This window comes from Colias eurytheme, chromosome 5 (assembly GCF_061535395.1).
Source record: "Colias eurytheme isolate Ceu_HAF_F1 chromosome 5, ilColEury1 Martin Lab GWU primary, whole genome shotgun sequence".
NCBI classification, from domain to species: Eukaryota; Metazoa; Arthropoda; class Insecta; order Lepidoptera; family Pieridae; genus Colias; species Colias eurytheme.
Window position 1 is genome coordinate 3101693 of NC_142984.1, and position 19370 is coordinate 3121062.

General features: G+C 31.5%; 1 protein-coding gene across 1 annotated transcript in view; it reads right to left on the bottom strand.

Annotated features, from left to right (window-relative positions):
* Window positions 1-7626: 7626 nt before the first annotated feature.
* Window positions 7627-19370, bottom strand: part of LOC149908356 (progestin and adipoQ receptor family member 4) — a 67814-nt gene continuing 56070 nt past the window's right edge. Inside the window, exons 3-6 of the mRNA XM_090102259.1 lie at window positions 16867-16970; window positions 14279-14416; window positions 8165-8305; window positions 7627-7898 (exon numbers count right to left, since the gene is read on the bottom strand). Of these exons, the coding sequence (XP_089958385.1) occupies window positions 7833-7898; window positions 8165-8305; window positions 14279-14416; window positions 16867-16970 (449 nt within the window). The 3' untranslated portion in view covers window positions 7627-7832. The remainder of the gene's footprint in view (window positions 7899-8164; window positions 8306-14278; window positions 14417-16866; window positions 16971-19370) is intronic.

A 19370-nucleotide genomic window follows, 5' to 3' on the forward strand; every position in this document is an offset into this window, starting at 1 on the left:
TACGGTTTTCCCTTTATTGCAACCATCGCCGTTGCACTGTCCAAATGTGTGTTAAAAATGTCATATGAATTCTTCAACTTATATAGATAAGTAATATAGGAAATAATACAGAGTAAATAAAACAAAATATAAATTCAAATAAACTTTAATACCCTTTTTAACGCCTACGATGAGAGAATCGATTACAGATTAAAGACTAGTATTTGAATGATTTGTTGTAACGATACATAAAACATGTATAGTAATAGTAATACTGCATATATTGCTTTTAGATATCACCTATGTAAGAAATTATATATAATTTAGGGCCGATTTTTCAATGCTTGGATAAAACTTATCCGTCCAATAAAGTATTACACGATAATATTAAAATGTCACGTAAATTGTCAAATACGGGCAATTAGAATACGTTTTTAAAATGGTAGTTTTATACATTATTCGACGAATAAGTTTTATCCAAGCATTGAAAAATCGGCCCTTAGGGCTGATTTTTCATTGGTTAAAACTTATTCATCGAATAATGTATAAAACTACCACGTATTCTAAATTCTAATTGCCTGTATTTGACAGTTTACGTGACATTTTAATATTATCGTGTAATACTTTATTGGACAGATAAGTTTTATCCAAGCATTGAAAAATCGGCCCTTACTGCAATGAATAAGAAATTAATATAATAGTGGTTATCGACTGCAGAACAAGTTTGTCTTGAATTGTGTTACAATTACATTGAAAAACGACAACAAAGATAATTGTATTGGAATGTTAGAAGAAATGTATTGTAATTAAATTCACACAATAACAATAATTAATAGGTGAAGACAAGACAAGAGTATCATAAAACTGACGACACAGATAGTCGCTTTGATTTGACATTACATTTTGTTATCTAATATACGTATGTTACGGATCAAGTTAATATGTAATAGAGGCATTTTTAATAATTTCATGTATTGCATGTTTTATAGGGAAGCTACTGAGTTTAAAACATTAACCCTTGAGTCGAGATTGGTTAGAATATATATTTAAAACGACATAGATATAGGAGCTCTGGAAGAGGGCATTGTGACATTGGATACTATGAAAATTACTCCGTTTTTTTACTTGTTCCATAACATAATACAGCATTTAATTTTATTAACTTAACATTTTACAATACGTAATACAAACATTGTTGAAAAATATAAAGTTTAAGACGTGAATTTACTAAAATGTTTGATTTTACTATATATAAGTATTTATTTTGGTGTTTTTTTTTTCAGTTTTAATATAGAGTTTTATTTCGAACATAACTAGTAAATTTTCATATTACAATAAGTAAGTCATTAATCATCTTAAGTACAAACTTTTACACATCTTTTACATTATCGCCCATGCTCATTAAAATAAATTGACCTTGATTTATTTTATTTATATTGTATCACATACATAGTTATTCCAAATTACTTTACAAAAAATTTCTGAGTACATTTATGAACATCACAACATCTCGTAGTTCTAAAATAAAAAATAAAAAAAATAATAAAAATGTTTGCCTTTGTTATAAGCTTCATACTGTCTAATCATAAGTGTTACAAAGATATGGATTTTCAATAATGACATGAGTACACAATACACAAGCTCTATGACTAGTTTCAGAGGATTCATCGTGTTTTACAAATTATATTTATATTTTTTAGAATAAGGGTGCATTTCCACCAATAATGTGCGAGGGTGTGTAGCGAGGAATGTGTTTGTAAATACATAGTATCGCTTCAAACGTTAAACGCTTCAAACTTCGAACTAAATGAAGCGATATGATTGGTTCTTTAAAACACAACTACACATCCTCGCACATTATTAGTGGAAAAGCACCTCAATGTCTTGATTAATTTGTGAGTCACTTTATGATGAAGATGAGTCGTTCTTTGTTCTATAAGTGACTAAAGGGATTACAATGTGCTTGAACAACTACATTATCAACATTTCCACCGAATTCATGTTTCATTATGCACTTAATTTCATTATTATATTTATGCTATAATTAATAATTATAACTTTATAAGTGTAATTGGGATTATCACCTTATTACATACTTGATTCGTGGATTTAATGCACATAACTATAATTCAACTACTATGATCAGAACTGCATGTTATTCTGTTTAATGCATCAGTATATTTTCATTAGATAATCATTATAAATTATAGTCGTCGGTAAGTTTTCACAACGCATAGTCAAAATTATATTTAAGATATTACTTTTAATTGTCAATCTTCTTCCTAATGGCTCCAGCCCTTTTGTCAATCAAGATTTTATATTTACGAAGTGTCACTCGACATTATAATAATATTGATAGTAAAGTTTTCAAGTGTTTATTTTTCAAAATGTCTTTTCATAATATTTAAATTTAAAATTAAGACATTATAGCACACAATATGCTTCGTCGGATATTTATCCAGGTTTAAAATTTATTCAAGCGAATTTAAGAGTTTTTTTTTAAATAATGATCCAGAGAGCCCATTCCATTGATTAAATTCCTATTTAATATCTTTTTAATCCTTATTGTAATCTCATCAATATTGACGAAAATTTTGTAAAGTTGTTATTGTGAACAAGGCCTCAGGGGCGAACAACCTTTAGCTTTTATTTCCGTTATTATTTTATTAACTAAGTCTCACTCTTTTTTAAAACATAAGATTAGGAAATAGGTAAATAAGTTCATTACCTAATAATTGACCTATTTTTAGGAATGAAATTATAATTTAAGTTAAATTAGAAAGGTACTCTTATGAATAATCGGGCAAAGTGTAGATAAAAAAGCCATTAGATATATAAAACCTTATTCTATTCCAAATTTTCGTTCTACTATCATTCTTTTTCTACAACCAATAAATCAAAAATAAAAAGCAAAAAGTCTACCAATCTTTTAATTGTAATTTGAATTAATTTATGCATCCTTTTTGCACGCCTCATAAGCGAAGCGTTGAGGTGGGTACTACTGTCACTTCGCGCAAAACATCTGATTTTTCAAACTTAAAATGTCTTTATGTATCATACATTGCACTTGTAAGATAATACATACACACACATATTAAGAAAAAACACTATTTTTAACGTTCATGATATTTTTGATGTCATTTTTGTTATTTAAACTAGTTAAAAAACAGTTTAAAAAAGTTCTGTCTTGGACGTCCGTGTGTCTGTATGTGCGGATCCTTTTTCTTGTTAACACGATAGCGACCGAAATACTTTACTAATCGAGTCTTTTTTTTTCTCTTACGCTTGAGTTTGCTCAGGAATAGAACCCTTTCATTTTTCAGGGTCTGATTCGATGTGGTTTAATTGTTATTAAAAAACAAAAATATAACAAAAATAATAATTAATAAATATTTATTAAAAAAAAATTATGAGGCGTGCACTTTTGGATTTTCCAAATTATATTTATTTATTGCTTTCTATCCGATTTTTTCCGGAATACCATAAAGTAGACTTAGTTTTTATTAGTCATATTTACCTTTATTTACTATGCTTGTCGCGTGGCTGTTTGTCAGTCTGTATATTGTGGTTGCATTGAGTCAGTGTATAAAGTCTAGACCCAGGTTAGCGGTAAAGTCTGTTGATATTTGTTAGTCATTCATTGTCAAGGTCGGGACTACTTCTGAATAATATCTACCGTGTGACTACCATAAACATCCACCGAAATGAAGGAAAAAAATAATACTTTTTTAAGACATGCCATGTATATAGGATACTAGCTTCCGCCCACGACTTTGTACGTGCATCCCCGTTTTTCCCCATTCCCGCAAGAATTTCGGGAAATCCTTTCTTAGCGGATGCCTACGTCCTAACATCTACCTGCATGCCAAATTTCAGCCCGATACGTCCAGTGGTTTGGGCTGTGCGTTGATAGATTACTTTATAGATATACATATTGGGCTTATACGTTCTCTATTTTTTAATATCTTTTTACACAATTGGTTGAGATGAAATGTATTAATTGCTAAACTACCACATAGGCTTATTTCGTTTAATCTCCATTCATAACAATGTTTAGTAAAAAAGGATATTTTCTTTTATTTTAACACAAAGTTCTTAAAGCGTATTCATTCAACGATAAAATTAATTATTAAAACATACTAGGTAGGTACTTCAATTTTGGGTAGGAGGAAACCATACTATTTATTATTTAACTACCTACGTAGGTAACTAAACTGGCAGACGTATAGACCATAGGTAGATGTTTCTATTGCGTGGTTTCGGAATTTAAAAAAAATCGCCATGTCACGATTAAGAATTTCCCGCCTGTCAAATTTCGAGGATATATTTGACACATTTTCCCGTATTATTCGCCAATTATTTCTCCGAAGTCTATAGTAGGTAAGTACATTTTGACTAATCACCGGAACCAACACAATGTTAATGTAGGTACTGTTCTTGAATATAAATTCAAGGATTTTTATTGTTATTATTATATTTGTGAATGGAAATATTAATATCGTAAATGTGATTTATTACCTACATATTTATATATACGATTTGAAATTCATTCAAATCGTATATATAAATATATATATACGATTTATCGACAAATGAGCTATCTAACACCGAAAGAATTTTTCAAATCGGACCAGTAGTTCCCGAGATTAGCGCGTTCAAACAAACAAACAAACTCTTCAGCTTTATAATATAAGTATAGATTTTAAATCGCAATTTGTAATATTCATTATCATAATTATTATGAAAAAAAAATGCATGAGCACATTAAAAATAGTCAGAGATTCTAAGGACTAACTTTAAACGTCATTGTTTTTGCATTTGTTCTATGTTTTGGTCTATATATGAAACTTGATACAAGTTTTGAGTGCCAAAATCAGTATTTATTCCAACACGAAACTTCGAGGTCAATGATATTGCGTGGAACCTGATTTCTGTCACGAACAACCTGTTAATTGTCAGAAAAAGGAAACAAATAGGTATGATGCAAGGTATGAGATATTATATACGATGGTATACGGTATAGGTACGTCACTATACCTCTAATTTACAATGATTTTATTTATTTCATCACGCGGAAAGAAAATCAGACGTCATGGGCGTACCCGATAATACGTTACGGGCAAGCGTTAGGGACGTGACTTGATGTTTTTTAATTACATATTATTAGACCTCCTTGAATTGGTAATGTGAATCAGATCGTATGATCATGAGTTATGACTGGGGGACTCATTACATATCTACAACTAGCGGTCCGCCCCGGCTTCGCCCGTGGTACCTACATGTTTAAACTATCCTATCTCTCAAGTTGGATCGAACTGCACATGGTGTGCGAATTTTATTATAATCGGTTAAGTGGTTTAGGAGTCCATTGAGGACAAACATTGTGACACGAGATTTATATATAGATATTAAGATTAGCTAAACCATTAATTTTATGTAAAAGCTGCACATCATTTTTTATAAGAACAGATAAAATATGACATAAGAGCATTGAGATAATATTAATATGGAGACGACACCGCCTACATCACTTATGTTCCACTCAACATACGTCATGTGACGTATGTTGAGCGGTATTTTTTAATGGTTTTAAAGTGAAACGCATCAAACATGCCTTCGTGTGTGTTACGATATTGCACAAATAATACAAATAATACGGAAAAGTGCAAAGGAATAACTTTCATCGTTAAGTACCTAACTAGATAATAATTTTTAAAACTTAGTTAGAGCAAAAAAATGGCGCACAGATTTTGTTCGTGGTGTCTCCTCCATACGTAGTAATATTATCTCAATGCATAAGAGACTTTATTAAATAACTATGGTAATAAAGAAAACCTCTTTAAACCGTCAGTTTTATGAAAGTATTCCAAATGTCTTTTTTCCCTTGGAGTTTCAATACTTTTAAACGAATTTTAGTCTAATAAATTAATAGATATTGAAACTTTAGTGTGGGTATTTTGCGATATTACTTTAGCATGTCGTTGCTTCTGTTTTTATAATTATAATAAAATTTAACATATATTTAACCTAAATAATTTTAATAAATTACAACAATTACTTGTCACAGTATAATGTAAAGTAGGTATTTTGTCTAATAAATAATTTAATAAGAATTAATAATCTACATTTGTAAATTACATTTTTGAAATGTTTGAGTTCTATTTTACATAAAATGTCCACTTTGAAAATACAATAAGAAGTTGTGATTAATGAACGTTATAAATAAATATTTAATATGATCGAAAAATACAAGTTTTAGTTCAATAGTAGTGCACAAAGTAATAGTATAGTGATTGCGTAAACTGGACATGGAATGATGGCTAAATTCATTGAATTATGCCATTTCTTACATATATACCTATGTATAATAATTTATTATTTATTAAAATGTAAAACAACCGAATTTTGACAAAAGTATTGTATTATTAATAAACCTTTCAGGATCCAACTAAGTGTGGCTACAATAATGGTGCCCCAGAAAGCGCGAAATGTAGCTCTCAGTATTTTTTTATTTATATTGACATGTAGGTGTAGGTTTTATAGATATAATATAACATGGAATATCGTAATAAATATTTATTAACCGCACCTCATTTCAGGACACTTGAATGTTATAGGCATAATGAAATGTAATGGGTATTGGGTGTGCTATTTCTACTTTTGTCAAACTTCTTAACAATAAAATCTATTTATTGCTTTTGCTATCTAACTACGCGACTTAGGGCTACACTAATATAGCTATAAAAAAATTATGGCCAAAAATGTTTTCAAGATTGTCAAGCGATTAATTTTCTACGTTACAAAACACACCAATTGGTCGTTTATAAAATTGATACCTAGTTAAGAGATCGAGACTAATATTAAGAAGACAATTTTAAATTTCACTAAATTGTATAACTATTTTAAACGTGTTATTTTGCATGTTTTTATGACTCTAATCACTAAAGCGGTTTTCCTTATTGTTGTTATTTCATACTTAATTTCATCTTATATTTACGAGGAAGTTTAATTTTATTGATAAGCCAATTTAATATATTGCAATTTTGAGCACGCGTTATTATTATTCTTTTTGTAATATTTGTTCACGCATTTTTGGACGAATTAACACATGTAAGTTATGTTTGTCTCCGGGAGATGTTCTACAATTTAATGTTTATACCTTACGTGTAATCTTATCAATACACTATAGCTATTACGCCGCGACTTTGAACTATATATTTATTGTGGCTTCCATAATTACTTAAAACATTAGAAAGAATTTAAAAACAACGAGGCTATTCCTAGGCCATTATATTGTCATCTAAAACTTATCATTATTAAAAAATATTGTTAACTAATTGCACAATATCAATTTTAAATCCTTTCTAAATGTTAAACAATATTGCTTTATTTCCTTATTCTATTATTAAAAGCGTAAATGAGTCTACAAGTTCCGTTTTTGAACTACATCATTTGTTTGGAGGTAAATGAAGTGAGAAAGATATGACGTTGTTCATAACTTTCGGCACCTTTCGGTTAATGTTTGTCAAAATCGGTAATGTTTGTGGTTTGATGCGTTTATGTATTTTTATTGTTTAATCTTAGCAATAATATTTCTTGTAATTATCACTTAAATTAATGTATCTTAGATACTGGGACAGCCAACATTTCTAACAAACTGTCTATTCTATGGCGTTATAATAGTTTTTTCCATTTTTGTCATTTATTTTTCGCTGTAAAAATGACAAACCTATACTAACAAGTATAGATTTATCATTTTACCCATTATTGTTTAATTATTCGTTATTTTGGTGAATCGTGCTTGGATGATTCGATTTGGTGAGGGAGGGAAGTCAGGCGAGCACCAACTACCGTCAGAGTTGGCGTAAGGGGCTGCGGCAGTCCACACGCGACATCCACGCAAGGTCTCGTGTTGTCACCTGAAAGAAACAATATTATTCCAGTAAAAATCTTCGTATCGCATTTATTGTTATTTATAATATAATTTATTATCGTAATTAATCATATTGTGTAGCGCTGTACCTACATAATAGAGCTTTAGTAGAGTTCGTGAAATTGTTATATAGTTTTGTTTAATTAATATAAAAAAATGAATTAAAACGTTTTATAATGATCGCAAATGAAGATCCTTTAAATGAAAATTTAATGAAATACAAACATTTTGGTTCCTTGTAACACATTTTACCTGATGCATGGAGTACACAGCAAGCACAACCAGAACGTGCATAATGTTATGAGAGTTCAAGCAGCGGTCCACTGAGCCGGGGAACCACTTCTCTGGGATGTGGAGGGCTCCGATCACTCCGCCTCCGAGGGACACTGCATCCTGGAAACAAATGGTTCATATAAAGAGATTTTGTCTCTCTATCTCTTTAGATGGTTGAGTAAATATCCGTTTCTACTGTAGGGATGGTAACCCAATACATATTTCTTGATGGTAACAAAAACTGTGAGGAGAAGCTCTGCTTTCTTGTCCTTTTTTCTCATTCAGTCTAATGCTAACTATTATGTGGTGCATTGGACGACTGGATAAGTATTCAGATAAACTAGGATCCGCATTTAGGTTCTAAAATATTACGTGTAAATAAAGATTCCTCTAGAAATATTATACTTAGTATTTTTATGAGTTTATCTAAGTTTGCTCTTGAAGCACTTTTTACGCTCCCAGAGAAACCATATTGTTTGTCATTTTTATGAAAAGGTGAATATCCATTAATAACCCAAATATTTCCTGTCTTTATCGGAATTGCTGAAACTAGGTATTTGACGTTAGCAAAACAGTTATAATGTATGCTGATGTCGTCATCTGAATTCCTTTGCCTTCCTGTGACCCAAAACGGGATTTTATTATGCGAATTATGTCCATTTACCTACGGTGCACAATTAGTTTCCCTAAGGGATTTGGTGGGATTTTGTGTATACATTTTGTTGTCCAAATAGTTTTTATATGCTTCCTCAAACAATTTAAGGACAATTTAACTTATAAAAAATTGTGGCCAGAGTTATTTCACACAAGGAAAAAAAGTAAATAACGATGTTTAATCAATAAAAGTATACTAGTTTCTATTTTTATATTCTACCTTACAGGAATTCTGCAAAAGTTTTAAAAATCATCAGGGTATGTCTAGGATCTAACATCTAGGTAAAATGCAAACTGCGACGACTTCCAATATGGAAAAATTTAGAATAGCATTAAACAGTGGCAAATACAGCAAATGCACATAATAAATAAAATTGATTCCAGTACATTAATTACCTCTGGTGCAAGTTCCTATAATGCACGATACACCTGACATATGCGGATATGACGTCATTGTATTTTCCCTCTGTGGTTTGTATAGCACGATCTATAGATTGCAGAGAACGTGATGGCATCTTCGTACACAAGAAGTTTTTGTTCGAAACCCTAATTCATTGAAATAATAATTACCTTCATTACAACTAAATCTACCTTTCCCAGTAATCTAGAAAAAATAATTTTTATATCACTGGGTGTCTTCCTTATATTAAGTATATCCGAGTTAATATTCGGAGAAAACATATCTATCTATATATTATATAAAACTCAAAGGTGACTGATATAGTGATCTATCAACGCATAGCCCAAACCACTGGACGTATCGGGCTGAAATTTGGCATGCAGGTAGATGTTAGGACGTAGGCATCCGCTAAGAAAGGATTTCCCGAAATTCTTGGGGGAACGGGGAAAAACGGGGATGCACGTACAAAGTCGTGGGCGGAAGCTATAAGTCTTATAATATAATTTTCAACATTGTTTTAAAAGAATCAAATAAAGAAAACATAAAATAAAATAATGGAGCCAGTTACTGGCTGTTAAATTTACGCATTTGTATGCGTTTATTTTCATTAGTGGTTGTGGTATGCCTAATACTGCCAAACGTGAAGTTGACAAGGGTCCCGTATTCCTTACTCAGCGGGGCATTAAATTTGATCAGTGAATACTAAACATTAGCCGAGTTGAGACGCACCTGTTTCATTTTATGACGTCTCCTTAATATTTCATGACTTGCTTAATAATGGATGCTTCCCGCTACAGTGTTCGGGGATATTTTGGATTTTTAAAGGTCAAAAGATCCCTTGGGCGACTTTCCTTTGTAGTATTATATGGATTTACATCAACTTATATTTTGAATTCTGATTCATGAATATTTGCTTCAAATTTAGAAATTTTCCTTTTGCCTGTGGACTGATGTAAGAATTTTTTATTCAATAGGCAATTTGAAAATTCTCTAGCTAATAAAACGTTTTTCAAGTATACTTTTCTATGCTATTTATTGAATCAACAAATATCTATCAATCCTAAGATAGTATATAAAGATATTTTCATAAAATAGTTTGTATTCAGAGAACGGAACGATTCTAACAACACTTAAGAGTTGGAGTATCGAGGAGAGCAGCAACTTCACTCCAATTAAAACTGTTACGTAAAGTTCTGGTTAGAAGTTTGTATTCATAGTGTATGATGCAGAGGATCTTTTCGTTTCATCTATGGCAAAAATCGTAAGTTGTTTTAAGTTAATACTATAAAGGCATTGATTTAATCTTATGATCTCATATGTGTTCAGAATCTTTAATTTGTAAAATTAATTATTAATTAAAAATAATAGATATGAAGATTTATAATAATTACAAGCATAGGTAGGTAAGTAATTTCTAGTAGGTATGTGTATGTTAAACTATGATCAAAATATAATATAACAGTATCGTCACGTAGATATCATCAACCAAATTTCGTTTCACTCTCAGTATATTGTATAATTAATTCGGATATTAATAAGCCATTTAAAACTGTTTATTCGATTCAACGGTTATATATTAAAATATCAGTTTAATTAAGATATTAGTTAGTTTATTGCCGTTTCAGACGGAATTGTAAAACTTTTTCAATTTATTTTTCGTTCGTCGATTTCAATGAATTAAAAAGTACCTACATTCAATTTCCAATTTTACTTTAAAAATTTAGCTCGTGACCTAATTCATTAAAACGACATCAATTAGGTTAAAATTTTGCATATAAAAGAATAATAATCGTTATTAAAAAAGAGTTTATAATTTTTCATGCGAAAGAAATTTTTTCTTTTAACTTTTATACCTGAATTATTTGTAGAGTTTGAACTTGTTGGAGGAAAGTATTAATTACCTATATTTCAACTGAGAGCAGTTTGGTTCATGGAGTATTTTTAATTATGTCTGAAGAATATTTGACTATATGACCTTTTTGTCAAGATACCAACTCTGGAATATTAAATACTAGCGACCCGCCCCGGCTTCGCACGGGTGCAATGCTGATACTAAATACCAAAGAATATACTAAATACACTACAGAAAAACTGTGAACCGCGTTGTATATAAAAACATAGCGGCCCGCTCCGGCTTCGCAAGGGTATAAAATATATAGCCGGGCGGCCGGCCGGTACCGCCGCAAACGCTACGTCCTACGTCCCGCAATTTTTAGGGTTCCGTAGCCAAAATGGCAAAAACGGAACCCTTATAGTTTCGTCATGTCCGTCTGTCCGTCTGTCCGTCTGTCCGTCTGTCACAGCCGATTTACTCGGAAACTATAAGTACTACAGTGATGAAATTTGATGGGAATATGTGTTGTATGAACCGCTACAAAAATATGACACTAAATAGTAAAAAAAAGAATTGGGGGTGGGGCCCCCCATACATGTAACTGAGGGATGAAATTTTTTTTTTCGATGTACATACCCGTGTGGGGTATCAATGGAAAGGTCTTTTAAAATGATATAAAGTTTTCTAAAAAACATTTTTCTTAAAGTGAACGGTTTTTGAGATATCAGCTCTCAAAGTCGTAAAAAGTATGTCCCCCCCCCTCTATTTTTATAACTACGGGGTATAAAATTCTAAAAAAAATAGAGGTGATGCATGCTAATTAACTCTTTCAACGATTTTTGGTTTGATCAAAGTATCTCTTATAGTTTTTGAGATAGGTTGATTTAACTGTAATTTATTATATTTGCTGCTACGGAACCCTTTGTGCGCGAGCCCGACTCGCACTTGGCCGGTTTTTGTTAAATCTGTAATATCTTCGAAAATATTCACTTAAATCATACGGTGTAAAAGGCCATATAGATCTATATTAAATGAACAATGTATTCAAGGTATTTAATTGGTTAAGGATTAATGCTGTATTGGTTAAAATCGCTTCGAAAATTAGCCATTATTTGTCGTAAAAAGTAAATGACAAAAAAAAGTTATTGTGGGTTATCCATAAGAGATAGACATATACCATCGCGGACTTTTCTGTAGACCTTTTCAATGTGTATAATACTTAGTACATTATTTTGATAAAACTCGTAGGGTTCAGCCTGCGTTTGCAATGTAAGCGGTAAAAATGTAATTTTTTACGACATCACATTAGAAACCTCAAAAATAACAGTACTTCTCCACTATTTAATGGATGTATATAAACCTACATATAAACCTTCCTCTTGAATCACTCTATCTATTAAAAAAAACCGCATCAAAATCCGTTGCGTAGTTTCAAAGATTTAAGCGTACAAAGGGACATAGGGACATAGGGACACAGAAAGCGACTTTGTTTTATACTATGTAGTGATGATAATAAGTGAAAAACTTTTTTCTAGAGACTAGTTCTGGGAAGAACATTTGGGCGGTTGCTTCGTTTTTATATTTTACTAGGTGACCGAGCCCTTTCGTTTGTGTTAATATGAATTTTCGGTAATAATGTCAGGCAATATAATGGACACCACATGCCATAATTCATTTTAAACAAACAGTAGTTAGCACACCTCGTTACCGCACCTTCATTGGAGATATTAAAGTGGTACTATATTTACCGTACTATGACACATTTACGTCATCAGGGGTTATACCATCGACAAAGAGATCATCTTCTTTATCCTTTTCCCTATTCTATTTATATCTATGTTAAGAGTCGATTTTCCGAAGTTATTTAAGTGTATGAATTAGTCAGATCAAAATAGACATGTTCCCTTGCATTTGCTAGAACTCGCCACAGTGGCACAGTCTATCATTTTTAAGTACCGAAACGCAAATTTACCGATTTAGCAATAGTCTATTTGCCTCAATGATGGTATCAGGGTTTTAAGACTATGAGTAACACACATTCAATCTTTTAGATGAGTAAAAGCTAACAACAGTGACAAACAATTCTCTATAGTAAGAACTAAACGATGCATACTATCTGCTCATAATTCTAGTTTTCGATCAATACACAAAAAAAGACGACATGTAGTGTTTAGATCATTATCAAATTTGAAGTGCATGGTGAACTCGGGTTATGTAAGGGTCTTCAAAGGGTAAGGTCGAAATGTTTGGCCCTCCGCCAGCCGGAGGTCCCGTGACTGTTCCTCCTTATTGGTTCACTGAACTAAGCCACAGGCCACTACGTAACTGTTGACCTCATTCTGTCCACACATCAATACTTATGTAGCAATGCGGTTTACAGCCTTTGTAATGTGTAAAAATATTTTTGTTTCAAGTCAGTTCCCTGTGCATTTTTTCTATGTATATTTACTAACACAAAACGTATTATTTTAATTACTTATAAGAAATAGAGAAACATCTCATCGATGATGTCAATTTAATTTCCAATAACTTTTTCGTTTAAATGTTAAATTAAACTGAATTAAAGCTTAACCTTAAATAACTTTTGGATATTGAAAGCGTGGGAAGAGCTATTAGCGTTTAATTTTATCAAAAAGGAATAAAACTCGAAAGTTGAATGGAACGAGAAAGTCATAATCAATACAATATAGTACTAATTACTTTTCTTGAAATTATAGGAGAGTAATGATTCATCCAAAGTAAATTAGGACGTTTTCGTTTCTACTGTTTCCAAAATTATTAACTTACCTGAATTATATAGGATATTTAACTTACTTTGGAAATATGAAATAATCATTATATTTTACAAACTATAACTCTTCATCATTTTAACTTTAATGGAATTTAAATTCATATGTCCTAAAGCGAATTTTATGAAGACGAATACATCATAAAATTTGCATAAGATAAATCGCGCATCTTCATAGTTCAACCAGATTGATGATTTTCAGTTTTTAATGTTTATGATAAATCATTGGTAAAATGTTGTACATATTATGATTTTCATACTATACTCGTTTTGTTTTTTCTTTCTTTTTCAAGAGAAAGGCCAAGGTAAATTCTACTACTGACTACTTAGTGAAATAGCGTACATTTTCTTTTTCATTTTTTGGATTGTCCTACTTTTTCATATTGTCTACAATCAAGTCTATATCTGTTACTTTACCTGTAGGAAGACATGCAGGATAGCATGTGGGTCGCCGCCCCCGACCCGGGCCGCTCTTGCGCCGGCGAGCAGCAACCGCATGCAGAATGGGGCGGCGAAGCATAGTCGCCGTTCCCATGGTGACCATGCTCGCATTGCCTGCAAGGAACGATATTATTGAACTTGTTTTCATAATTTGTGTACTCGTTATTGGTCTAAAAAGTTAAAAGATTACAGACGCGTTTGCTAAACAAAACCATGGATGTGTATTTAGAGCCTTTTAAAAATTATTTGCAAATTGTTTATATTTGAGTCCTGGTGTAGTACCTATCTAAGCATTTAAATAATACTATAAATTATTTAGAAAATTAATTTACAGATTCTGTTTTTTTGCAAGTAGGTAATCAGTCTTCTGTCTTCTACCAGACAGGGTATTTGTATTTATTAGTCTTCGGGTATGGAAATGCAGTTCTCAGCTTAAACAGTTGACAAACTTTGCATCATTATTGCTTATGACATTATTAACTATTGACATCCTTTTATTTAATATAAAAAAAATATTTGCTTCAATTTGCCTGTTTTGATCGTTTCAAATTAATCCTAAATTAGTTGATTTGTCTAATGCTACAATAAGTTTGGAGAACAGGATACAGTTAACTATTTAGATTTCCTTATAACAAAATTATATTATACAATAGATAATGCCCTTTATTACCGTAAATATACGTGGTAAATACCCAATGATTACTTTCTTATCCATACTAATATTATAAATGCGAAAGCTGCTGCTGCTGAAAAATGCTGAACCAATTGGCATGAAATTTGGTATAGAGATATTTTGATACCCGAGAAAGGACATAGGATAGGTTTTATCCCGGAAATCCTACGGGAACGGGTTTTTCTTTGAAAACGCGGGCGAAGTCGCGGGCGGAAAGCTGGTTTTTCTATATACGTCGCAGTTGTAAGCCTGCATTCACTTATGACGCAAGTTAGTTCCAACTTATTAATTAAGCTGTTTCAATATAATTATTACTGTTTATTTTTACTTTCCCAAGTGCAATGAAGAGTTAAACTCAATTATCTTGAACTCTGGGCCATTTAGCAGTTTTCCTTTGATAAAGTATCTTCAAAGGCTAGGAAGTAATCAACTTATCAGCTGAGCTTAATCGAATCTTTGTTGGTATTTACCTATTGCTGTTTAATGTCAGGTTTTCATTTTACAAGGAAGAAAGGTTAAACGGCACTGCGATATTTAATTTACAAAAAATCAGCTGGTTTCCAAATCTGGATGTTCTTGATATTTTATAGTAGGTAATTGGTTCATAAAGGACATGTTTTTTTTAAATCAATATATTAATAGTTACATGTAACTTAATTATTTTATATTTAAGGAAAAATATTGAGATAGGCAATTGTGAGAAAAACATCTGATATGCTAATTTTTATTGATAAAAATACATGTTTTTTGAACAATAAACATGAACGATGTTATCCTAATAAGAGGTGCTTTTAAAATGCCAGAGTGAACGTCATTATTTGAAATAACTACGTCATCATCTAAGGTCATAAATCAAGTGATAATATTTTGGCGATAGAGATTTTTTGTTGTTGTGAATATGAATGATAAGTAGGTATGTGTTCAAATGGTCATTGTTTAATTGCTACATCCGGAATGGGTATTAATGACGTTTAAATTTTTTCTAGATTATAATTAGATACATAATAGTTCAACAGTTAAGAGGATTAAAAAAAAGAGCGTGAGCGAGCACACGTGTCAGAAGTGAAACTTCTTTGGTAAGATTCAAAGATATCAAAATCGTCACATTACACTATGACGTGACGGCATTGCCATGACGCGACCTTGAAATTTTACTCTCAAGTTTCACTTCAAAAAATCGATGAAAATCATATGAAAATCCCTCTTTCGGCACATTGGTAGGTATAATGTAGGACCAATATACAAGTGAAAGTTCGAGGGATTACTACTGGAAAAAAAGCTATAGGTTCTACCTAAAGCTTTTCAAGATCAAGAAAATAGACCGGTGTAATAGATACCCACCATATGCATCTGGCCGTAATTCCAAAAAGGGACACGGGGCTTAACCATATTCCTTTATGTCGGTTTGTCCAAATACCCATTCGAACCCGTTAAATTGAAAACAATATTGATATTGTTTATCCCAAATGTACTTTTTTTATTCCATCTACGTCAGAATTACGTATTGAAGAGTTCCGTGACGAAACATGGACACGATGTGCGATCGTAGAAACCCGTTCCAATTTATTTTCAGATATACTTTGTATGACGTCATTTCGAGCTAAAATTTTCGGTAATTTTGGTGTAAGGAATTCCTTCTTCCTTCTTTACTTCCTTCCTGTTTAATATTTAAGTGATTGTATAAAAGTTTAATTATGCCTTTCCCTTTAAAATACTTGACTCATAATTATTATGAGTAAAACATTCAAAAGTTTTCAAAATCTCTCATTACGGAAGTTTTGATATTATGCGATAACTTTTGTAAGCATACAGGAATAACAATGTATCATATTGTATATTATAATTCCACATCGATTAAGCATAACACTAGGATATTACGAAAAATAAATACCTTGTACAGTCCTAGAAGGCTTCCAAGGCTATACACGGCGAGAGCTGCGTATCGTAACGGTGCGGGGGCGCAGTATACCGTCGCAGTTACCATGGGAATTGCTCCTGTTAACAAAAGATAATTAAATTTTTAAGAACAATACGTATAAATCAGTTAAATCTAAATTATACGGTATACAATGCATGTTAGCCAAAAACGCACGTTGATTTTTTTGGATATCATCACTACATAGTATAAAACAAAGTCGCTTTCTCTGTCCCTATGTATGCTTAAATCTTTAAAACTACGCAACGGATTTTGATGCGGTTTTTTTTAATAGAGTGATTCAAGAGGAAGGTTTTAGTATATAATTTATTATGTTCTAGACAAATCGGGCGAAGCCGCGGGCGGAAAGCTAGTGTAAATTAAATGTGACCTATCTTTTCTCAGATCTTCGATGATGGTAAAGATAGAATTACCTAAGTTCATATAATTAATGTAGTTTGAAGTTTACTAAAATAATATGTAAACAGTTAATCTATACTTCTATACTCATATTATAAAGTTGAAGAGTTAGTTTGTTTGTTTCAACGCGCTATTCACAGGAACTACTGGTCCGATTTGAAAAAAATTACGGTGTTAAATAGCCCATTTATTGAGAAAGGTCATTACGCTAAGACCTACAGGAGCGGAGCAATGCGGGTAAAACCGCGGGTCACAGCTAGTGTTTTACATGCTCATTTAAAATTTGTTTATAGACGATTATTACTCACTACGCTATCGGAGATCCCCTTAAGAGATACTGTGTATTCGCAGAATTTTATGAAATCAATAATAACGTACTATGCATATTATCAGTAACTGGAATTTTCCCCTATTTAATTTAATAAACAGATAATAATTACAAATACAGAACTTAAATTGTTGAGGATTACATGAATTTGGTGGTTATTTTTAACCGAATCCGATTTGAGAACCTCCTTTCAAAATAAGGAGGAGGTACTGAAATCGGCCAGTATATTTTTATAATTTAAATTTAATTTCAACTCATATAATAATAGCGGTTTCAGATAAAGGATATGATAAATTAGACTCGAAATTCCTCTAAATCATTTTCAGCTTTCATAAGCCTTCCAATAAGCGATGAACATCAATCATGTGACGAAATTCATTTTTATAATTCATCTTCAAGCCATTTAAATGGTTCATTCTGATGTAAGTAATCTTTTTATTTTTTTCATGCTCGATTGGAAGCGCAAATTGGTATATTTTTTCAATTTATATAATGCTTGTTCTTACTTTATTTGTTTTGTAATTTTATATTGGTTACATGTTTTTATAAATTAATAGTATCAAAAACATAATACTTATCGTAAAATAAAACGAACGCTCTTATTTTTTTATATGTAGTTATTTATACTCTTGTTCCCATTCGCTATGGAAAATGTATAAATCGCATGGAGAAGAGAATAATAAATCTATCTGCAAATGAAATTTATAAATTGTATAAAAGTACCTACTGATACGCTTATCCGATCCCTCGCACGACGTTCAAAAGAGGTAAGATGGGCTTTGGAGAGGGTTGAGGGATTAAGCCTTTGGACCGGTGCCACAGACGATTATAACTTTTCTTAATCTTCTTTTAATAATAAGCTCTAATAATTGCATAAATTAAAAATTTATCTAGTGTTTTTTTTTGTTAGTTACCTTGGCTTTTTTTTGTATACTTAAACCCTCAAAACTAAAAACACAAAAAGGAAAGCATGTTGCCAGTGTAAATGATTGCTGTAGGATACAACCTAGATACAACTTACAATGATCAGTTGTTACAAGCTTTACTTGTCACCTCTGAAACTAAAACTGAAATTTCTCATAAAATAAATAGATAATTCCTGTTCAACAAAGTTCTATTGGGAATTCTATCTGGGAATCACGTGAAAATACGTTTCAGATTTGAATGAAATTCGGTGCAATAACTGTACTTGATTTAAATAATACGATTACTTTGAATCCCAAAGGTTGTTTAGCAATACTACATTTTCGCATAAGTACCTATAAAAAAAATGAATAAAACATAATATATTATGTCTTTGAACTGTAGTAGTATATTTTGTATTATAATGGTAACTAACATCTAGGTATAATAAACTAGCGTCTTTGTGGACATTTTCTAGAACAACTCCATTCGTTTTCTGATGTAATTCTCAATTTACCATGAAACCACTTGTCATGCTGAATGACTTTGTTCTAAACTAATATTCTCATTTATCCTTCCTTTGATTGTACAATGTGTATGTTGAAATTTTAACATAAATTACGTTTGATTTTTACTCATACGCATTTTAGGTTTTAGAATAAGGCTTGTTCCATACAATTGTCATACGAAAATGTGTGTAATATGTATCTTCTTGTCTATTTATAAATCTCTATCTATATTTAAAAATGGATCCCTATTTTCCTTGGTCACGGCATCACGCGTGAACGGCTGGACCGATTTCGATAATTCTTATATTTATGTGTTCGCT